At 42.2% G+C, this 24,606-nt stretch overlaps 1 protein-coding gene across 1 annotated transcript; it reads right to left on the bottom strand.

Annotated features, from left to right (window-relative positions):
• Positions 1–1,646: 1,646 nt before the first annotated feature.
• On the bottom strand, positions 1,647–24,293 carry LOC120949017 (protein wech). The gene is made up of 6 exons (XM_040365946.2): positions 24,024–24,293; positions 21,478–21,899; positions 10,963–11,176; positions 8,773–10,876; positions 8,500–8,652; positions 1,647–8,424 (listed from the first exon to the last, which is right to left on the bottom strand). Exons 3-6 carry the CDS (start codon positions 11,160–11,162, stop codon positions 8,254–8,256), a joined length of 2,628 nt encoding a protein of 875 aa, XP_040221880.2. The 5' UTR covers positions 11,163–11,176; positions 21,478–21,899; positions 24,024–24,293; the 3' UTR covers positions 1,647–8,253.
• Between the last annotated feature and the right edge of the window lie 313 nt (positions 24,294–24,606).

Genomic DNA, 24,606 nt, shown 5'->3' on the forward strand with positions numbered 1-24,606 from the left:
TTGAAACCGTTGAACCGTTGGTCGCGTGTCGTTTTCAATTCATCGAACGATAGAAAGAACAAAAGAATTCCCCCTAACGCGCCGCTAAACACATCACTAGCTGCGTTTATTTCGTGCAACTTATACCTCATTGATAGCACTCTTTCGCATACTATCGTTGATAATAAATTTCCAGTAGACGGATGGTCCTGTAGAGCTTTTTTCTCACTATCCGGTGGAGCAGTAGATATTTTCTGTGCCATTGATTTCACATCAAATAATCATATGAAAGCATTCCAGCTGGCCGCAGGGAAGTTGTATCAAGGTTGTATCAGTAACTCACCCTACATCTGTAGACCGAACAATTATAAAATTCTTTGTCAAGTACTTTTACGGTTCCATAAGTTGGAAACAGTTTGAGAATTATTGCAGCTGTTTGATAAAAGTAGGCCATCGGATTGATTATTCAAACCTCACACGAGGAACATAAGAAAAGTTTAGTGACAGGCAAATTAAAGTGTCCACCATGTACATTTTTACGATTGTTCCATTTTGTTTCGTTATAGTACTGCCACGTCCACGTACTGCTTTATTTAAAAAAAGTTTTTGTGATCTTGAACGTGAAATGCTAAACAATGATAAAAATAAAAAGTTTGCTTGTAGAACACATACTCTAATTTAATGAAGGTAAAATCATTGTGACAAAATAAATTATTTTATTATATTTAATATATGTATGTAATTAAACAAATATATGTATATTTAATAAAAAGATATATGCGAACCAGGATATTTTACATACATACGCTTTAACATACTTTCTACTACATATTCAACACACTCCGCATCTATATGAGGTCTGGCATTCATTGGCTCTGTTTTAGTTGCGTTACATGTTAGTTTTAACCTTTTGATTAACTGCCAACCGACGAGGAAGATTTGACAGGAAAAAAACGCCTGATTTTTTTTAGATGGTTATCATGGAGCAAAGAAGCATAGCTAGTTATCACTGCTAACGTCTGTCAAACAATCTAACCATCGAATTACTACAATTTTTGGTTGGTAGTCATTCATATCCCTACCAATGAGGATCTAATGCAGTTTATCCCATGCGTTCCTTTTAAATAATTTTCATTATTAGTCAGGCCAGTTTTATTCACTCTTGCATCGACAATGGTTTAGAAAACATAACGAAAAATGTTTAAAAACAGAAAGTGAAGTTAATTTTCAACTAAAAACTGAAACAAAGGTTTTCATGCAAGAAGTAAGTGGTTGCTTTATTTTGCCGGTCACTGTACTTTTGGCGTTAAACGGTGTACACGATGAGGTAAAAGAAACCTCATTAACCTTGTTTAAAGGAACCTCATTAAAATATAGAATTTTATAGAACAATAAAACATGTTTAAAAGTTTCATTAAATCTAATTTTAATCTATAATAATAGTGAAAAATGCATTTTGTTTTTAGAAAAAAATATTGCTTAATATAGACCATTTTATTTGGTGTATTTCATTTTATCTTTCAGTGATTGTAGTACATATTTAGTAATGAGCTACATTAGGAAGTGGATAGTAAAAACTGATTGTTTTGACAAAATATTTTATGAAAAAAAAGATTAAAAAACATTTTCCATTTTCTCATAACACGTCAATCAAGTAAGATATACAATACATTTTTCCGGTGGTTTATTTTCATCGCTTTACAATGCTAATGGTGTTATAAAAATTACCTTCGGTATTGGAACTGGTTTTACAATTGCTATTGTTGTGTTTGCCATAAAGCTAGCGTCAAACACGAAGAAAGTATATGAACCTTTGCGTTGTATGCCCGCTCCTCCCCCCCTGCACCTTCTCTTCTGCACTCGTGTTATATGATAGTTTAAATGTTTTCTAGTTTTATGATGGTGGTGATGTGGATGATGATGATGATGATGATGATGATGTGACGATGCGCTTGTGTGATGATGTGTTGGTAATTGGTGACAATTATGCAGGTGAACTTTATGGTGAATCGACTACTAAACTATGGAGAAAATTGTGACGCTTCACAGCTAATGTTGTATATCAGCGTTATGTTGTCTTTGTATTACTTCTTTTACTTCCGTTGTACGGATATTTATGTGGCTATAGTTCTTTTTTTTGTCTGCAGTTTGTTAAGCTAATTTTATTGGCTTATTTTTCATCAGTTCGTATAAGTAGTACTGCTCTGTATCTCTCTCTTTCTCTTTGTGTTGGTTTGCTTTTACTTTCATTATATAAATCAGTCGTTGGTAACCACTCCTTTGCATGTTTATTTTCTAGGTATTTTGCTTTCGTGTTTTTTGTTTGTTTTTGTAGCACATAACTTATAGTTTACGTCGTCACAATCGATCAATTAGTCTAATTTTAATAAAACTCTTTTCTCTTTTCTCTATTTTCTCTCTCTCTCTCTCTCTCTCTCTCTCTCTCTCTCCCTCTTTCTCTCTCTCTCGCTCTTTCTCTATTGCTTATACTTCATAGTTCTGGCTAAGGTTGTACTTTTTCAAACAGCTTGTGTTTTATTTTCTTTACTTCTTTGTTTAACACGGCACGGGTGCAATACAAACGCGCAATCGTTTTGTTTTACTGAAGTATGCGTTCGATAAGGATAAGAAGAGTATAAACAGTGTGTATGTTTCGTTTGATACTATTACAAATCAGCTTTATGTAATGCTTGTAAATACGTTGGCTTTAATATAGTTGTAAAACAAAAACTAAGAGTTCTCTGGCGGTGTCCTGCTCACTCCGGTGAAACAAGTAAAGTTGCACATCTTAATTTTTTGTTTGTTTTAAAAAAAGCAAATTTCGCAAAATTGTGCATTATCAGCATACCGTGATTAATTTTCTAATCATACGAACACAATAGTATGCCTTGATAATACACTGCTTATTTATGAAGAATATGTTTCTTACTCTGAGAATCAATGAATTACTACTACATTAGGAGAAAAAATATATCTTTTGTGATGCGATGGTTGTGTGTTTTGATTTTTCTTCCATCCCTCCCTAATCTGTTCTGGTTTAGAAAATCGATGAAATTAAATGTTTTACGCATCTGATAGTTATTTGTTTTGTTTAGCATTCATAGTCTTTGGGGGGATTTTTCGAATAGGTAAATATGGATAAGCAAAAGCTCAACTCACGTCTACTACATTAGTGGTTTATGATTATTATTTTAGCCGTACTTTAGCACTCCTCACGGCACACATACTGACTACTATTTTACTCCAACATCAAATGATACGTTACGGTCACACTGTATATCGTTTGATGTAAGTAACTTAAGCTATCAGCTCATCATACTGCACAGAAAAGCGTAAAATGCTACCTCTATACAAAACGTACAATTCATATTGATCAGTCTTACTTGTTTCGATCAGTCAACCTAATTGTTCGTTACCTGCTCGCTGTTAGCTTGACTATGAACTGTAAATTACGCACTATGCGGCAACTGTTGAGAAATGTCTTTAGTTGAAGAATTGATGTTAACCTTGTACGATACACTGTTTTTCGGTTCAGTTTTCAATGTGAACAGAATTATTCAAAACTTTCAAGATGTTTTTCACCAGCTGTATTATTTGTGACAGCTGGGCCTTTGAAAAAATCGCGCGCGATTGTTCAATAATGCCGTTCACTTTAGAAACTGACCCGGGAAAAAGGTGTAATTCGTCCTGAACTTGTGCTAGACTTTGTTTTAGTGATGTGTTCCATACTCCATGTGTGAGCGGGATTCAATTTCGATTTATTGCTGATCAAGAACAAGTATGCGCTCCTTCGGGGCGGAGGGAGCACACCAAAGTCTGAGTGAATTGTGTGTTTTTTCTCTGGTAGCAACGCGTTAAGCTTCAAAATAACGTATGTCTAATTTAGAATTGAATGTTCTTATTCAATCGTTCCATTTCCTTGGCTTACGCATTAGGCTGGTAAAAAGGTTACTTATTTCACAAAGAAACCTCTCAATAGCGTCAAATAGCCAGAAAGAAACCATACTAATGTGAGCTGTTTTTCAGTGATTGTTAGCAAACGTTACACTTTTGAATAGTTTGTTTTAAACAGAGTGCTTTTCGCATATATAGCTCTGAACGTATTGTGTTGTTGTTGTTATGCTCATTGACACACACACACATTAGACGCTGATTAGACACGGTATTCTTATTGAAAAATAGTTATACCTACGAACTAGCATTAGAAAGATTGGAATTGTAAGGGTTTTAATAAAGAAAACTGCTTTCGTAGTTCGTGCGAAACTAGCTAAGAAAGCACTCAGCTTGGCTTAAGCTATGAAAAAACATACGTCTATTATAAAAACTGACGACTTTTATAAATTTCTACACAGATTAATCCGTTCACAAGTTCATCAAATGATTTCTTTGTCTTATGGAGATCTTAGCCTCACCTGTCACATCTGTTTGTGTTTTCACAAGATTTTGTCTTGCTACAGCTGTTTATTTTGCTTTGAGATACGCTCCCTCTTTTTTACCCTCTTGTCAGTATTGTTTAGGCTGCATTTTGCAATTATTTCACTAGTCTTTTATCATTTTAGCGTACATAAAATATACTCCATATTAGATTTGTTTTGTTTTTCTTTCTTATCGCAATGTTCGGTTCTTACATGTGTATGGCAACTTTTGCTAATAATTTGATTAATGTTTATAGCGCGCTTTCTCGCTCTGTAGTAGTGATGCAAAATATCATTAGCCCTCATTTCGACAAAGACTTCCTTCGTGCAACATTGTGCAACTACACGCATATACTTAATTCGGTTGAGCTTAACTTAAGATTTTAGAAATGATCCGAATTGATGATTGCGCAACTAAGTATTGCCAAACACCTTAGGACGTTTCTTCTCACAGAGAAGCCATTAGAATCATTACCAAAACCTTTTTCATTTTGCCTCTTGTTTGTTACATTTTGTTTATGTCACTCCACAATAAATGTTCTAATTCATGTTGGTGTGTGTGTGTTTTTTTTTATGGAACAATGTATGACTTGGAAATAATTTCCAATAATCAACACGTTTTTCGCTTTCCTTTTTCCATCTATTTTGCTTGCTTGCCCGCCATTGCTGTATAATCACGTTGACTTTGTTTTTGCTTCATTTTGTCAAAATACTTTCAGTAGCTTTCATCTCACAGTAGTTTTGCTCCACATTTTACTGTCTGCACTACTTGGTTTCGCTTACAAAATCACAACATTTGAAATGGTGGCAGTTTTGAATTGCCATTGCATTTCTTCTTTTGGAATATACGCCATCCCCATCCGTACGGGCTGTACCGTTACCGTTTGTTCATCTGCACCTATCATATTGCACGTGTTCATCGATTTTCGAAATGATTCCACGTGAAGTGAAGGGGTTTCTTTTTATAAATTTGTACCATTCATCATAAAACCCTTGCCGCTGGTTTTCGTGCTGCCAGAGCTATTAGCTCTAGATTTATTGGCATTTATACACACTCTCAATATTGTTAGTTTCGCTCTTCCCACGCCGACAATCATCTTGGTCATTTTCAATGAACTAGGGCTAGTGGTATATTTTCAATTGTTGCATTGTTATGGTTTGTTTTTGTAGCTTATGGATATTGGAAAATAAAAAAAAAATATATCTTATTATTATGCATGTTTTAAGTCAGTTTGTTCACACTTGCAGTACAACGCGCATGTGAATGCGTACAATTATAGCTCCACCACCTACAGCCTACGCTATGTTACACGATATTTTGAACAACTTGCTGGCAGTATCTTGCTTTGCTTCTTGCTTTAAGTAAAAGCTGAAGAATATTACATTTTAACTCCTTTCTTACTTTCATCCTTCATGTTGTGGCAGAGATTCAAAGAATCGATTGGTCGATCCGATCGTTCCGAAGATGTGATCTTCAATGCGCTGTCCCTTACGAATGTAATTGATCTTTTTGATAAAGAACGAATTTTAACTATACCGGTTCCGCTCGTCACACCTGGATGCAAACTTATACTGCTATTGTTAATGCTTTTATTTGAGCATCATCATACGGCAATCAGTTATACGCTCGGATCTTTATGGGATCTAAATCTATACAATAAATGATTTCAAATAACAAGCAACCTTATGAAAAACATCTACAAATTTACTCATTTCCGTTACGTTTGTGTTCATTATAAAGTGTCAGTTATGAATGTTGTTATGCAGTGCATTGTTCTGTTTTTGACTGGGACATGTTCGTACATATGAACATGGTTATTATATATTGTTTAAAAAAACAAACAAACGAAATACAATAATCATTAACGAATTGCTAACGAGGAGTCACTAAACAAATTTGGGAACCGTTTCTCTCACGACGCATCCATCATCCGAAGATGGTTATATGTGTAACAACATGTATCACTTACGTATAACAATAAAGTACAATTAAAATTGACTACATACGGGTGCAAAAGGCTACCGTACACTAAACGGCGGAAAAAATACTTGATACGATAAAATGCTTGCAATTAAACTAGAATTAAATTAACGAACAAAACTGTTCGCTACGAGTTATATCGCGTTGGCGCAAAGGTGCAAAATAATACAATTATCAGGACGAGTGCAACTAAACGATACGATTATGTTTGACAAAGATATTCGTTTACTTCAACGACTGGGTATCTAGACAGTCAGATGAACGAGAGAAAACATGATATACATTTTCAGTCTACTGGTTTACAACCTATAAACAGAATGTAATAAAAATCATATGCAATGTTTTGCCACATTGATGCTTAAACAACTTATGTAATAAAATCAAAGCATAAAAAACGATTCAAACAGAATGAACACAAAAGCCACAGTCATTTAGAAAACATGCTTAAAATAGGTGGGACAGATATTATACTATAGCCTGAACTTTTAATTTGTTTCTCCGTCGATCGGTTTTGGTAAATGCTAAAGATGTTTTCCCCTTCATTATGCAAAATACTGCTAAATGTTATTTTAGCTGAAAAAGTTCCAAAACTTTAGCAGTAAATATGAGTTTTCTTGTCTTTCATACTTTTCGTTCTTCGGTGTAAATACGCATAAAAAACCGTTCAAGACGCTTGATCGTTTATGTTATGTTTACATTTCGTTCGTGTTCAGTCTTGTGGGGTAAATTGCGTAGAACTCTTCTGTTTAATGTTTCGGTTACAGTCATATTTATAATATACGTTACGTTGCTTTATATTACTTCCCTTGCATTTCACTGCTTCTCACTAATCCCTATCGCTCCCGATACAAAGTATCAAAAAGGAGGTTTATTAAGTCTACATTACGCATTGTCTATAAGAGTTGACTAAGAAATTTGCTAATAAAACATCAAAACTGCGTTTTGGAGAGGATCAAAACATAGAGAACATTCATGTTCTATCAAATAGAAGAAAAAATTAAAACATCTATATCAAATCAAAAGACGCGTGCCGTGCACGGCGCATCATGCTGTATGCGCTTGCCCTCATCATGGCGGCCATTTGCCTTTATAGGCGCATACTATTACTACAATTGTACTATATTTACGATGCATCATCATCTCGCTACTTCTTCCTGCTGCATTTAGATTTGATCCGTATTTGCTATGTTTGAAGACAATAATTTCATTTACAACTAACAAACAAGAACATCGCTTATGGCGAATAGGGAACTAATTATTCGTTTCATTCCCTTTTTGTTTCGCTTGCTTTACAATTGCGCTCTTATCAATGTTTCGTGCTGCATTATCGTTCGTCCACTTTCATAAAACAAATTTCTTGTACTTTTCGGTTACTGATTTAAATTCTTTTTAAGCTTCCAGGTTCCAGGAATAGGATCATTTCCGTTTGATGCTTGCGTTGCCTAAATAAAAAAAGAACCGATTTTTAGTGTAAAATTTTCACTCTCTTCAATCGCCTCACTCATAAAAGCAGGAGTCAGGATACTGGAGGAAGCTGTCGCTGTCAGGACTAATACAAAAATTAAAATCACGTTAGTAACAACTAAATCAAACGAGTTTTGAGGTAGCAGCGTTGCGGTACACATAATCTTATAGTTTAACTTTCACTACACACACGCACACACACACACACACACACACTAGTGTTATTTTTATCGTCTCAGCGTTTGCTACTTTTGATAAATTTACTACACGCAGAAACAATATGCTGCTGCACTGAATGTGAAACAATGTTTTGGCAGTCCTGTTTTCAACGTTCAATTTTGCAAAGCGGGTATGCTCATAGGGCCAGATTTGGTGTGGTGCAGCATGGCTATGCTCATAGCATGGGACAAAACATTAGTAAATTTGGATGAACGTTTTTTGTGGACTGCACTGATCACGCGCGTCCGGCGACGTTTCAACCATGACCACGAGTCGTCCATCGGGCAGCAGCGCAACATCGCTGGGTCGATCTTTTTCGTCCATACCTATTGCTAGCAGCCCATTAGACGAAGGACGTATTTCAACCTGTACCAAAATAACAAAAAAGGCAAAGAAAAACATTACGAACATGCATTTTCGATTATGTGACGCATAACTTACGGCCCACAGAAACTCTAGCTGGGGAGAAAATACCAGAACGCGTTGGTTTTTAGAATCGGCAACAATTACACGCCCATCATCATCGCAGCAAATGCCCGATGGTCGACTGAACTCATGAACGGCCGAACCTTCGTGGCCCTTTGCAGCAAGCACCTGAAATAGAGAAACGTATTTGTAGTATAAATTTCCTCCAAAACATTCTTCGTATTTTAGACGATAAAGGTTGAGTGATCGTAAAGAAACAAACGAACAAACAAACAAACAACCAAATACCTTGGAAAGCGTTGCATCGATCAACAGAAGCCGATGATTTTCAAAGTCCGATATGATGATATCTCCCTGCGGCGTGAAGCAAGCACCGCGCGGTGTCGTCAAACCTTTTAGGTATCGACTGTGATTAACCCCGTCGAAGCTGTAGCGCGATATAAAGAGACCGTCCGGGCTAAACAGTTGAATCCGGTGGTTTCGTGAGTCGGTGACCAAAATTTCACCCTTTGTGTTCACTGCTACATCCCACGGGTATTGAAACTGGCCACATTCCTTGCCGTAGCTGCCGAACTTAAGAAGAAACAGCCCTCCGGCCGAAAACACCTGCACACGATGGTTGTCCTTGTCCACGACAATGATGCGCCCCTGCCCATCCGTGCAGATGCCCGCCGGAAGATCAAACTGCCCGTTTGCCGTACCCTTGGAACCGAACTTTAACTTGAACGTGCCGTCGGGGTAGAATATTTGCACGCGGTTATTGCGCCGATCGGCCACCAGTATCTGGCCGTCTTTGTCCACCGTAATACCCCAGGGACGGGAAACCTGACCGTCTTCATGGCCATCGAAGCCGAACGTAAGGCTAGGGCCAACGGCTGGTTTGGCCGCTACATGGTTGTTGCAGCCCGGAATACACTGCCCCAGTATCGGCGCTCCAGGAATCGGGCCGATGCCAAAGGACGTCGGTGACGACCCGAGTACGGATGAACTTCCGCTCGACCCTTTTCCCATCGGCTCCCACGACGATGAGCCGATGCGCTGGGCCGGTGTAGTGCTGCGGACGATCGGGCGTCGAGTTAGGATGTTACCAACCGACCCTACGACACCCACTCCGCCGACTCCGTTGCTAGGATTTACACCGCCACAGTTTGGACCCGTCGGTCCCTGTAAGCTCGCATTGCCCGAGCTGTTCGAGGACACGGAGTTGCTGCGCTGACCGACCAGCATCACATCGCCCTGCATGCGAATTTCTTGCAGCAGCTCAAAGTTCGGTGCCACGAAGGTGATGAACTCCTCCTTCGGCTGCAGGTTCTTGTACATCGCCGCAAACTGTTCCATCTGGCTTTCGCCCGTTGTTAGCGTCTTCGCAATCTCCATACTGCCCATCACCGACACAGAGTCAAGTGCCTTCGTTAGCATGTCGGAGGTCTGTGAAAGCCCTGCCAGGGCGGCCCGGAGCCCAGCCATCTGGTCGGAAAGCGAGGTCAGCTTCTGCTGGCGAAATTTGTCCACCCGATCCAACAGGGTTCGCTCGCGATCCTCAGCGGCCAGAATAAAGTGGCGCATCGCTTTGCGAATGCGGGCCGACGCTTCCATGGCGTCTCTTTCCACGGCCTGCGAGTACGTGACCGCACGATCGATGCTAGCCTTGATGTACTTTGTGCCCAGCTTGCCACTTTCCAGTATGGACATAATTTTCTCCGACGCACCATGCGAAATGTTTGCCACCGGTATGCACGAATGGTCTTTGTGGTCCCAGAGCGTACACTCTTGACAGACGACCTTCTTGCAGGACTCGCACAGATAGCGCAGCACCTCGCCGTGTACATCGCAGTGCGGTTCGGACAATCCTGCAGCCATGGGTCCGTTTGAAGGCCCGCTTCCATTACCACTGCCATGGCCGTTGCCCGGCACCATGCATGGGGCCGATCCGATCGGTGAGATTGTGTTTATCGAAATCACACAGTGATCTTTCGTGAAGGCGTTCTTTCCATGAAGCTGGGTGCAGTCTTCGCACAGCACATCGTTACAGTCCAGGCAGCGGCTGGAGGCGTGCGTATCACACCGGCCACAGATGGCTCCCACGGACGACGGACAGTGGCTGCCGTTGGAGGAGTTCGTCTGGGGCGAAGTACCCGGCGTGAGCTGAGCGTGGCTCGCACACGAGGAGCCTATTACACCGAAGATTTCGTTCGCAGAGGTCACCGCGTGTGCCAGATGACCACCACCGCTCGATCCGTGTGATGAACCGATGATACCGACATTGCCCATGCCAATAGCCCCGCTGCTTCCGCTACTGCTGCTGCCAGTACCGATTGCACCCAAAACGTTGGAAAACAGGATATCCTCCGTAATGCTTATGCTATCCCGATCCAGTGAAGTGTTGTTATTGCTAGAAAATTTAACACAGTACGGGCGACGTCAAACAAACACCAAGTTCAGCAGGGTTTATTGCCAACCGGCAGAGCATGTGCTTACCTTTGTGGAACCATAACCGGTCCCGAGCTCGCTTTATGCGGTGCATCCCAGCACGGTAGGGCGTTAAACAGACTCGAGAAGAAGATATGATCGTTGGAGTTGAAGTCACCTGGGCCATCGGGGCCACCACCGTTCGGACCACCGTTGGCCGTCTGTGGTGTTATCTGCATCGAAGAAGCGCCATTGGATAGCAGTGCCATAATCGTGCTTTATGCTGCAGAAATGGAAGTAAAACGAAACCTGTCAATTATTATATTGCACACAGCCTGCGATCGACGACTTTCAAGTTACTGTCAGAGAGACATTGAATTAATTCTGTGTTTAATTGAATGCCATAAATAATGTTTTGGTAATCGAGCAGACACGAGCAGCTGAGCTGTTGGTTTTACAATGTAAAGTTGTTGGGCCATTTATTACAACGCAATATCACTTAATATTCCTGTTCTTATAATGGATGTACAGTGAAGAAATTATTAATTAAGCTCGAAGCAACACTATAATGCTGAGACTTGCATGAATGATACTAATTATAAATAATAGGTATTATGAGCTGCAGCAATACGACACAAACCACCACAACGTTTGAATGCATTGTGCAGGAGGTGGTAATGATGCATAGGGTTTCCCTCATCTCTTCCTTTCAGAATGCCGCTTGAGAGGAACAGGAAATCGGTTTACTTTGTGCTGGAAACCGAATCAGAGTGTCATCTTTCACTGTGCACTGTGCTGTGCAGCTTGGTACGAACGAAAACAGGAAGTATGCGCTGGAAAATGGTTTAAAAAATGTCACCTTCGTTAACCGGCACACCCTATATATATATACATTTAAAAATGTATTCGAAATGTTCTATTGTGTATGCGGATCTTTACATACATTGAAGCCATTGATCTCCTCCCTCCTCCCACATCCGCATCGTTCTCTGTTAAACGTTACATTACGAAATTACGATGCATTGTACAAAAATGTACTTCACTCGCAGAAAAATATTCTCATCCATTTTGTCATCCCTGTCCGCATTTCGGATGGCAGCACAGTCAAAGAAAACGGACCCGATCCGAAACCGAAAAATTGTTTTCACGAGCAAAGAAAGAAGTTTTAAGTTTCGGTTCTTTCCTGGAAGGAAAACTAGCCAAAAAGATATCTGCGGGATCAATTAGAGCATTTGATTTACAATACAACCTTCTAACCGTTTTGGGTCCTGTTTTCGTGGTTGACTTTTCCGGCACGAGGGGTAACAAGGGGAGGAAGGCGGGAAGGATTGTTTCCTCTATTTCCTTTCATCGCCTAATATTGTTCTTCTACCCCAAATCTCAACCCTTGCGAGCAAAATGTGTACAGCCAACCAGCAGGAATATATATGCATGTTTAACTCCTTATTTTTTAAGTCGGACTGCACATGCACAGTCGAAACGACCCACCACCGGCGGTAGAGTTTTGCCATTCGCAACCCCTCGAGCAACGGGGCACATGGTGAGTGTGTGTGTGTGTTTTTATTTTTTGGGACAAGCACAGCAAACGGAAAAAGCCGAAAAGGACCACAGCAATTCTAACGATGCATTGAAGGTCCTCTTTCGGTTCTGCATCTTGCGTTGCATTTCTCGACTGTTTCCCTATTCGTCGTTTCTATACATTTATATCCTGCTAGGAGAACAAAAAACGGGATCCCATCGTGTAACGAACCCGGGGCCGGAGGAAGTTCAAGAAGTAAGAAAAACTGCATTAACTATGTGGTGCTCTAGCAGCGTGCGTGGCTGCATTTACTCAATATAAGTAATGTATTTCATTTTCTTCCAAGTTTTATTTGATCCCTGGGATTTAGGTCCCTGGAATGGTTGAGGCACCCCAGCGAGGCTGACCGAACCAACTTCTGAAGGGTATCCTGATTGAGAGGTGGGGTATTTTCCTACAGTTTCGGTACAGACTCCGGCAACTACAGAGAACAGGGGCGGTAAACTTCTTTGTCCTTTTTGCACTACGAACCGTTTGCACCCCTGGACGTCTCTAGAGGCAGAGGGTATGCCAACATCGTTCCGCTTGAGCATAAGTCAGGGCAAACACAAATTCATTAAAATGCTTTGCTTCGTTGCGTACTATTTATCGCAATAGAGAGAAAGAACAATCAAGTATGGGTTCTCTATAGATGCCCTTTACATCCGCTGACCTTCGAATACTGTAAGTCCTACCATTCCCAAAAACGTTGTTATTGATTCCTTTTTGTTCCTGTACTTTTCGATGTCAGCATGCAACATTTTGTATCAATATTGTCGGGATATCCCTCATTCCTTGTTTGTACATGTGGAGATGTACTTTAATTGGATGTATTTAAATTGTGTATCTCTATTCTGATAATTTTGCACTAAAAGCTCTTTGCTGTAAAATACATTAATCGTTTAGTAATATTAAAACATGTGTATCTATGTATAGCGCTATGTGTATGAAAACCCTATGTAGGTAATACGCACAAGGACTTAGCAGATTCTTGTTTAACCATGCATCGAAGTCTTTCCTTGCGAGCACCATATATATATGGCGCAAGACCAAGGCAAGATTGAACATCATCGCTTGACGAATGCATTTTCTACCAGACGTAGCATTCCTTTATAACGTTCAATGTGGTACTGGTAACGTTTTATCTGTTATTTTCCCATTTTTGGAATCTTTTTTGTTGTTGTTTTTTTTACTTTTGAACCACCCAAAAAGCTCTTAAGAGCAGGAAACCATATCAAATGAATATCGTTAAATAGTGCCCGACCCTGTAGGGTCCTTGGGATGGGCTATGGAGCATGGCATGAATTTTGGGTATAGATTTCATTTCATCAGCCCGCATCATTACATGTGCTGTTGTTTTTTTTTTGTTTTTCCCTTTTGCTGTTATTTCTATCCGCTTATCGAGTTTCGTTTTATGGTATGTTGCACTGCTTGGAGATGATTTACCGTGTCAGTGATGTGCGTTTGTGTCTGTGTATGGTTTGTTCACGTGTGGGCTTGAAGCTTAGGTTCGATACTGGACCCAATAACAATCTACCTGCATACTGTTCTTACTCATTGTTCTTGTATTATTTTCCCTCAATGATCTGGGCTGGTATTATTTTCATTACTTTGTTTTAAACACAAACGTTTCTTTGTTGAAATCTGTCTTGTAAATAACAGATATGGTTTTGTACATCTCTAACATATATCTTTTGAGCAATACAGCCTGGCCGTTCATTCTGAGTGCAAAACAATCATGTAATATGTGTACAATATAACAAGTAATATGAATAAATCGTACAAAAAGCAGTCCCGTTGATCTTAATAAATATCTCGTTAGGACGAGAAAACAAGCACGGCGATGAGGAAGAAACTCTCTCTCTCTCTCTCTCCATCTTTCCCCTATCAAGTAAATGCCGTTATAAATTTATGAAAATTGACCCTTGGCCTGACCGATGGGTCAATGCAGCATAGCTTCAGCGTACGCCTACGGTGCAGCGAATATCCGAACAACTTAAGATCGCTTTACGCCCAGAGACATTCTTCTTTGCATATATATACTTGGCTTGATCATCTTTATGGATTTTAAAAATAATCGTGCGCTCCCAATATTAGAGAATATTTTCATTAAAGTGTACTAAAGGATCGTAAGAAGTCGCATTAAATTGATGAACCTATATCGAGCACTATTTAAACATCCTGTTCCACTCCATAAATAGGAGGCCATGGTCAAAGGGCAAATAAGGCAAATACTCATTAATCAGTGAAAGTTGATCGATACAACTGAAATGATATCCGCCGGTACAGGCGGTTTCTTATGCGCAAATAAATCCGATCCATATGAACTGCGCATATAACGAGAAAATAGTATGAAAAAGTACTGCCGGAGAAAGTTGCAAGCAGTTCTCCAGCCATCGAGCAAACCTTGCGTCTCCCACTGTTTTGCCATTTGCCAGGAGAAACGTCCTGCCAGAGTTGTGAGCAGGCTCCTTTCCCTTCACAATTTATAAACGACCCATCTAGCAATAAGACCCGGAGTTCCGCCGAATGCCATCATTCATCCTTCTGAATCCCAGGGCAGGGGCTGTCGATGACGCCCTTTGTAGCAGACGGGCCTCGTACAAAAAGAGAAAGACGAAAAAAAGATACAGAGGCATCATCATCGTCCCAAGGACACCTTGTGATGAAAACCGGAACGGTACCGAAAGCGCACTACATCTACCTACCTACCGAACCGTACGTACATGCACCCTCTTGCTGCAGGCTCGAAAAAGGTTTCATTTCGCTGGGAATATATAAAAGGAAGGAACTGGAAAAGAAACGGAAAAACAGGTCCACGCCACTACGATAGGTCTTTCGGTTGTTGTTGCTTCTGCTGCTGCTCCAAAACATCCCGTCCCGGGAGATGATCCCATCAGGCAACAGGCAGGAATGCAACAAAACCGAGGAGGTAAGAAACTCACCGCCAATGCCCAATGAAGAAATTGCCATGACCACAGAGAGTGCCGTTCAAAAAACAGGAAAATGGCTTCAAGCAAAACAGCTCGAGAAAGGGTGTGAAGAAGCAGAGGAAGGATGCCAGGAACGAAGAGGGAAATGCCGAATAAACATATAGGAAATTGTGGATAGAAATTGACAACACACAGCGGCGCAAACGTGCATGCAATTGCATGGCTGCAGCGAAAGGCGGAATGTGTATGGCCATCGAAAATGTTGAGGTAGGTCCACAAACGAGAAGAGAGCATAACAAAACGGCTGCAATCCGAGAACGCTGGGACGTCCGTCACCCACATTGCAACTTTATGCTGCTGGAACGGTTCAACAAAACAAGGGAGATAGCGAGAGACACAGAGAGAGAGAAAGACAGAGAAAAAGAGAGACAGAGAGAGAGAGAGGGAGAGAACTCAAACCAGCGTAAAACGAAGTTGGAGAGCGAAAATATCGCGCGGCAATCGCGTGGAATGGGAATTGCGATCCGCTCAGTGACCTCTTGTGCAGGGACTGATCGAAAGCTGTGTACTCGCTTTTTTTCCTTCTTTTTGCTCATTCAAAACACCCCGCAAACGCGTATGAAAAGGGCGCGAAAAGGGAAGCGAAACGTATATTTATTTATTTTTTCCTCCATTCCATTCCTGCGCGGGGAGCACATGGCGACAATTATTCTGGCTTGCAGCTGCTCCCTTCTGGCTTCCAGATAATGTTTAGGACAGCGCACATGTACAGATGGTCGTTGTTACTTCATTTGTCATAGAATATGAGAGCAACTTCTTGCTGGCAGTATGTTTGGCCTCATTTGAACGATAATTCTTCAGCATTATAAATTCCATTATTAAGCGTTTAGTTTAGTTTTAGTTTTTTTGTTTACGAACATATGATCCAGCCATCGGCATTCAAGATCGTCAAGAATTCAGGATCTCGCCCATTCTGTGGCAAGAAATTTTGAAATAACTAATCAGAATAACTTAATCGGCTGTTATAAACAACCATGGACTGGGTATTCGACTAAAATGTTATTGACCGCAAGTTGTGGCTCAATTTGCCTGTCCTTCTTTACTCTCATTCTCTGTTCCCTTTTGTCCCGAAATTGACCAAACATCTGCTGTTGTTGTTTGGAATTGTCGATGCGCTTAAGATGCATCAACACGAAACACCTCCCCAGCGCCAACTCCACCCCGTGCGTTCCCTTTTCCAACTGTCTGCCAATTTTTTGAACTGCTTATAGCAACCTGCTTGGTTGGCCTGCTTGCGGTGCAGCTGCAACTCCAGACGATGCAGATGTTGCAGCTGGGGGTGCATCCATAATTCCTGTCCCTTTCATTCTGGTCCTCCAACGGGCGCACACATACTCGCGCAAACGAAATGGAGCAACTGGCAACATAATCATCTGGGGTACAGCTATTATCCGCTGCTGGAGTTCATGGCGATTTGTTATGCACCCTCTAACCAGAAGCCGACAACAACTGTACGCGGTTTTGTTTGAAGCGTACGCGGTGGCGTTTCTTCCGCTCGATTACCACCCTTTTCTCGTGCATGTTGTCCGTGGGTCGGGAAAACATTCAATGCCCTTCTGCACGATGCACCCCAACGAAATCGTTTACCATCTTGGACCTTTAGGAAAGAAAGTATTGCAATGCGGTATATGTGCAAGTGGATTGCGAAACCGCACTAGCGTCTGCCCACATCGGTACAATAATGAACAGTGCAGATGAAGGGAATAAATTGGGCACATTTAATAAGAGATAGCAGGTTGGTTATTGAGGGAAGGTTTGCGTAAACAAAAACGACCGTTGTTACTTGATGAGGATAGGTACATTTTCAAAAATCAAAAAAACCCTAAACCATTTACAAGTATAGCAGTAGTAGTCAAAGGAACACAAAAGAAGCGTAGTCATTTAAAGTGGACCTGAGGAGTGGATCCAAACTATTCACCTATCCAATCCAAACCGAACATCCACTGCGCGTATCTCAACGCGTGTACACAGGGAAGCCTAAAGGAAAACAAAGCAAAAGGGGAAACAAATTTATGTATGACGCTTCAACATTAAAAGAAGCACCATCTGCTGCTGCTGCTGCTGCTGCTGCTGCTGTTGCTGCTGCCGTCGGATAAATGTGTGCCCGGTCGTCGTTCCACGTTATTTCTATTCCATCTTCTTTCCCTTTGAAAAAGTCTTTTTGAAACAGAAGAGCGAAAAAGAATAACGATATTACCATCCCCCGTATGTACCATTTGGGCACAGCATAAATAAGTTGGTAATGAAACATGTGTGTGTGTGTGTGTGAGTTAGTCTTTTGTGAACCATGAGCAGGAATATTATCCAAATGGGGTCTGACTTAGCAGGTAATTTGTACTGCGGCAGTCGCAAGGACTTTACACGCAACTTACATGCATGCACGACAGCTAAAAGCTATTCCAGTTTTCATATGATATCTCACAGCATTTAGCATAAACTGAAATGCAATGCTGGCTCAAAAACTACTAGAACCTGGACTGTACTTGTAGTAATCTTTCAAAAATGTAAACCATTCTTTTCCTCTTCCACTATGCAATGTTTAGGGAAACATACACACACACATACAACACAAAGCATCAACACATGTCGTAATTGTTTATCGGGCCATAATTTTTGGTACATTTTTGTTTACTAGTTTAGTTCCGCTGTGCGTACGCCACAGATACCACAGATACACCACTGACACGCATACACTCACACAAATACACACACACACACAATTAAATTCGAACTGTGTGATTGTGCATGCAGAGCATGGCCATCAGCATAAGCGTTCTATGTTGCAAAGGGGGTGTTGTTGTTGTTGTATACATTTCGGTTGTTTTTGTTGATACCGCACACACACACACACCCGCCGTAGAGGTCCGCCGAGCGCACTGTTGTTATTGTGTCAGTGCGCAGGCGCGGACGGGGACAAAGTATTTTTCCACCCCCTTTTTCAAAGCGTGTATCAAACACACGGGGCGCGTCAAATCTAACCGGCAAAATGTGGGACGTTCACCTTGCCGAAAATAGCCCGAAAAATCAAACGTCGCTGGCGGAAAGTTTGTTGAACTTTCTGCTAAGGATTGAAGGATACATTGACCCCCGGGAATAGAACGGATCGGATCGATCCGGGGGAGGGTGAAGAGATGGCAGTAGGCAATCGCGTCCCATCCCACCCACAGCGAAAATCACCCTAAAAAGGACATTTTGCTCGTGCTTGCTCATAGTGTTTTTGGGGAAGATGAGAACGCAATGCACTTGGGGGAAAGCGAGAGAAAGGAATGGCATGCTAGGGCGATGGGATGTGTTTGTTTCATGTTGGTAGTCGGCGTTCTGCGCCCATCCTATAGTGCTTGGCTGAAACCAACACTAGTGAACTACATTCGTTGTGAGAGCGATTTGAGCAGCCGAAGAGCAGGAGGGAGGAGGAGGAGAAAATGGGAAAAGCAGGAAACCCACCATCGTTCCTGCAGAAATTTCAATAACAACAGAAGCCAGAAACGTCTTCCGGGCGATCGGGTCCTTAATGTTGACGCGCAAAAGAACGATGCCTCCTCCCGCTTTACCCTGGAGGAATTGAACTTACGTAGAAGTGGAAGGTAAGAATATCGAATGGCGTACGAGCTGCTGCGTACACAAGGAAATGGGGTTGTTTCGGAAACTTGCGTCAAGGGTAGGTCCATCCACGGCCGCTGGCACACGGGTTCGTCGTTTCTTAAGATGGTTAGCAAGGATTCCCCTTCCCCAATGTTAGCGCGCGTAGAAAGCGGAAAGGCACCACCACCACCACCAGCGAGAAACGGTTGATTTGTTTGCGTTCGGGACGTTCCGCGTATCCTTTTAGGCAGGAGGAGCGTGAGGGGAAGGAAATTCTGTACGAAACGGTCATTTGTAGGGATGCGCGTTGAAGAAGCAAGAATGTGTCGGGTCAATGAACTTTTACGACGCACTCTGCAAACCCCGCAGAGTGAGAAAGAGACCGAGAGGGGAAAAGGCATGTGGTGTACTTGTGGAGGAAAGCAGCCATTGAAGGATGGCTTTCTCTCTTTGGCGTATGTTAAAAATGACGTCTTCACTCTTCACAGAATTATTCTCATTTCGGTTGGTAGGAAATGTTTGGGGTTAAGATTAATTTTATGAAATTTGGTAAAAGAAGAATTATATCTCTTGCATGGTTATCCATTGATAATATTGTATTGCGATATTTTTTCATTGGGTTAGAATCATTCAGAACGTGTTTATTACTGTTATAATACATAAAAAACAAATGAGCCTACTTTCTAATCTATTTAGCGGAGCTTTTTCTCAAAATTTTTCAATCATCATGTTTAAGTTCCAACACGAAATACATGTTTGGTTTACTCTGACCGTTATAACAAAACCCGCCCTTAGGGCGCATCCAGCAGCCATTTTTAATGAAATCCTTCCTAGGCTTTGATTCATGCTTGGGTTACGTATCAAATTTGGCAAGTTTTTGGTGTCATAGCTGTATAGGGAGGATCCAACAGGGATGTATATCCAAGTAATATGTAAAAAAATGTATGTTTCGTGCAATTTATTGAGACAAAACGGGAATGGACATCTAGTATAAAGATCAATTATTTTTCTTCTTTGGCTCAACAACCGTTGGCTTTCAGTGATTAATTGATTTCCCCCCATAGCAGGATAGTCAGTCTTACGTATGGCGGCACGGTCCATTTTGGGCTTGAACCCATGACGGGCATGTTGTTAAGTTGTACGTGTTGATGACTGTGCCATGAGACCGACCATCAAAGAGCTCCTAATCAGAGAGAACCCTAATCAAAAAACACTACCACCCTTATTTATTCCATTCCAAGAAGTACATACATCTCAATGTAAATAAAACATTACAAAATTTAATAAATTCAATTCAATCCGAAAACAATAATTTCTTCAGACCTTGTGAACTGACCTAATTTTTGTATTATGAACTGACATATTAAATAATTTTTATTCCGATGATTTACTAACTGTTAAGGACAGTTTTTACCAAAATGAAAAATAATTGTTTCTAATCAAATTCGTTCCTTATTTGATAATGTTTACACTTAGCTTTTAATAATATGTTTGCGAATGTTTCACGCTGCTATAGTAAAAACTTATTTAAAAGTCCTTTAAAATTTGTGACAGCAGATGATTTATGACAAATTAATAATCGCGATATGAGAGTAGCAACTTTTACAGAAATTGAAAGAAAAAATTCTATCATAATTTAACTCCTTCAATGTTAAAAGTTTTCCCAAAAATGGAGATCATTTTATTGGGAACCATAACGAAAATAACAAATCCATTTACTGGCGAGTTGCAAAAAAATACAATTCATTCACAAGCAGTGTACCATTTTCAGAATAATCAACGCTAGCATATTTCGAACAACCATTTATCATTACGATAAGTAAGTAAGTAAGGGAAAGTCTTCCCTTCTTTGCTTTCGGGACAAATTTCCATCCAGAAAGAGAAACACTTTTCTATATTCACCGTTCGCTTCGTGGGAGGAAATGCGTCGTGAGTAAATGGATGTAGGGTGAAAAGAACGCCATTCCGCGGACGTGCCATGGTTTTCCGCAACCCTCCCGTAGCTAAAGCCTTCGTTGCTCTTCACTGGTTGTGTTTTGTGTATGTCTGTATGTATGTGTGTTTGTCACCGTTTACAATCACTGCTCCCTCTCTCCTTGTGCGGGGGCACTGTCGCTTTCCCACAACTTTCACTCTCTGGTCGCAAAACGCACCAAAGGTTTATCAAATCATGGTAGTGGTGGTGTACTACCGTACACACGCACACATCATCACAGCGGTACCAAAGCAGTACAGTTAAATGGAAAGGAAGGGAAAGGAAGGGAAAAGCTTCGCCGCTCGTTTACTCGTTTACTTATTACCAATGGACTAGCTCGTATCGGTTTGTACCTTTAGGATTTTAAAGCCTTATTTTAATTATTTTCCAACGACTTTGACCAAACTGAATGCATTCAATTCGTGTAAGATGCCAAGAATGTCAGCGTATACCTTTGCTTAATCGAGCGAACTTACCTTCTGTTTCGACAGTTTGCCTCTTTTGATGCTTTCGTCCAATAATGTCGGTGCCTTTACGGTTACGCTGCCAGCTTGGCGCACAGTGGAAAAGCGAACGCGCACAAATCTATGCCACCACCGGCGGCAGTACACGCATACACCACGCACAGATAGAAACACACCGCGAAGATGATGCACTACAATTAAATAAATACACACATAGACACAGACACATACAAGCACACCAGCACGCACACGCACGTTCGCCCAGCCGCCTAATCCACTGACACTTTTCACGCGCACGTTTTGGTACCGTGTGCGCGTCCGTCTGTCGCCGCCGTCGTCGTCGTTTATCCGGTTGCGCGCTTCCCTGTTTTTATCACATTCCACAGACAGAGGACGTTGCTGTTTGCGGCATTTATTCCATTCTTTGCTCCTTCCTGTACATCGGGAAACAAATGATTGAATCGTTGGGATGAGTGTACTATAGAAAGAAAAATAAAAACAAACACACACATACACACGCGCCCGCGCATGCACCCATGGAGTGGGAATTGTCCGGGTTGGAGCAAAAGTATGGCGAACGTGCGTGTAGGAGGGAACGATCGTTGGGATGCTGGCTTACTGCGATGGCGGCGGGTGAAGCCCGTACACTCGTGTTCCACCCCGTCCGCCGTGCCCTGGTGCTGCACTTTCACTTTTCCCTCGCTACTGAATCTCATCCACTCATCCTCCCATCCACAACTCCACCTAAACGCCCCACCCTCCCTGTCCGTGAATCGCGCACACGCACACAGACTGACGCGACCAAGGAAGAGGTGAACGAAACAGAAGAGACAAAAACAGTGCATACGCACAAACTGCCCTTGCACCTCGGCATGCTATGGTTGTCTGTGTGTGTGTGTGTGTGTGTGGTACGGTGTGGCGACTTACTCATGCGTCGCGCGCACTTGCTCCTTTTTCGTTTTTCTCTTCGCCCTACACGGGAGAGCTTCCTCTTATTCGTTATCGCGCACCCCGTGGCCGATTTTTTACCCGGCTCACAAGGGTTTTGCTTTCTCTCGTCTTATCACGCACGCCCGCTTTGGATTTCATTCTCGTCCCCTCCTATCCCTCCTCTTGACCTACCCGTGTGCGCGTGTGTGTGTGTGTGCCTCTTCTTTCTTTACAGTCTTCTCGGCCAGTGACGCAGTAAAGCATCGAAACCGAAAACGACACGGCATATTTACCTAGCAAATACGGGAAAAGGTAACAGATATAGTGGAATGGGGATGAAGCGAGGAGGGGCATAAACGAGGAGAACTACGACAAAATGGGAACAAACTGATTTTACATCGCCTGAGCGCAACGGCCGTCACCGTTTTTCACCCTCCGACGCCCATTAAGAGATAGAGTTATTCTGGTACGGGGGTTTTCCGTTCCGTTCGAACCAGGAAAGATATCGGAAAGATGTGTGCATGATGAATTTAGAGAACCAAAACGAGGCCTTAGCCTTAGCCCACCCGTCTTAGCAACCGCTGATGAATTCCGCAGCTCTCCCATTTGATCGTGTGTGGTGATTTTGCCGTTTCAAAATGGTCGTCGAACGTAGAGAACACCATCGTTCGTATCCAGCGCGTGCGATGGGGCTCGGTTGTAATGGATGACGAAATAGATTTCCTCCGCGTCTGCACACAGGCTCAGTATTGCCAGCGAGATAAAATGGTTCAACAACACAAAACGAAAACTAAAAAACGGCGGAATCCCAATCGCGTAGCATAGTTCACGAGCATTCGCTCTCCCTCTCTCTCTCTCTCTCTACTCTTCGGGGCGCTCTTCTCTTCCATGCATGCTATCCGACATGGCCCAGTTGGTACGATGCATCCCGAAATGCATCCGGCGCACAAAGCCACACAATGCAACGCTGAGAGAGGGATTTAATGGTGGTACGTGTGCGCTGCGTTGTGGTGGGGTGGTGCCCGGCACTGGTTACGGGACGTGCTGAAAACGCAAACAGCACATACCACCAACACCATCACCACCACCACCACCAGTGGCCGTTTCCTTCCAACGTATAGCCCCCGGAAAGTGTCGGATAATTGCCCCTTTCCGCTGCGCCTTACTGCAATGATGATGCGTACCTACGTTGGATGGGGCCGCCACCCCGCCGCCGCGTTCGAGCGTTAAGCCTTTGCTCCCTTCTCTTACCCCTTTCTCTGTCTGTGCATCGCACTCTATTTTCACTATCTATATACTCCAACCAGTCTGTGCCGTCCTCATTCATGTGGTTTCCTGGCTTTACTGCCACTGGTGGCGCGCCGCTCGGTGTTGTAAATGAATCTTTCGCAGAAGGGTGCGGGGAAAAAACGCACCAAAACTACCACACTATTTCAGTTTCTATAGATAAAGTCCGTACACCAAAAAACACAAACACGCGCACACATTGCACACGCTTGCAGTGCGCCGCAGAGAGTACGCGGGGAACAAGGCGAATCCCTTCCACCTCTCCACAGACATGATGGATTCTTCCATTCGGCGCAAGCAATGCAAGCGATCCGTTCAGTAAAAGCCGTAGTGAAATTTACCAATTTCTTGCCGCTTATCGCTGCTCGCACTGATACGAATTGCACAAAGAAAACACACGACACATAACGATACACCACAGTTAAAACGTTTTCCCGGATTTCATTGATGTTTCGCAGTTCTTTTCTTTTGCGTCTCGCTCTCCCCACGGCGGGGGCAGTCTTTTCGTTTCCCTGACTTTACGACAGCAAACCACACCACCGGTCGGGTTCTCGGTGGCACTCCCTTGCGCAGCGGTTGAACACGAATGAATGAAGGAAAACAATTCTCGACCAACGTCAAAAGCGGCGCCTCGCTTCGCCCTGCTTCCCAGAAAACAACCCGGTGTACGCGAACGGCACGGATAATGCGGACGCTTCGTTTGACAAAAACGCTTCAATTTTGATTCGATTTGCGGGGAGCTAAATTATCGATAAAATCTGGTACAATTGCAGCAAACTCATTCATCAGCATATCGATTGTGAGAATGGTGATGATGAATGAAGCGAATGGTGTGCAATCGACTTCAGGGAATTTTCTGAATTCTGCACAAAAATCCGAACCACTCTGTGCTGGTTTGTACTTAAATAAGAAAGAAAGAAAAAG

The sequence above is a fragment of the Anopheles coluzzii genome, chromosome 2 (assembly GCF_943734685.1).
Source record: "Anopheles coluzzii chromosome 2, AcolN3, whole genome shotgun sequence".
Taxonomy (NCBI): Eukaryota; Metazoa; Arthropoda; class Insecta; order Diptera; family Culicidae; genus Anopheles; species Anopheles coluzzii.

Coding starts and splice junctions, on each gene's coding strand:
- LOC120949017 (XM_040365946.2), bottom strand. CDS start 11,162: ATGGCACTGCTATCCAATGGCGCTTCTTCGATGCAGATAACACCACAG. Junction 8,653..8,772: donor TCGATGCAACGCTTTCCAAG/GTATTTGGTTGT, acceptor TCTCTATTTCAG/GTGCTTGCTGCAAAGGGCCA. Junction 8,425..8,499: donor AGCTAGAGTTTCTGTGGGCC/GTAAGTTATGCG, acceptor ATTTTGGTACAG/GTTGAAATACGTCCTTCGTC.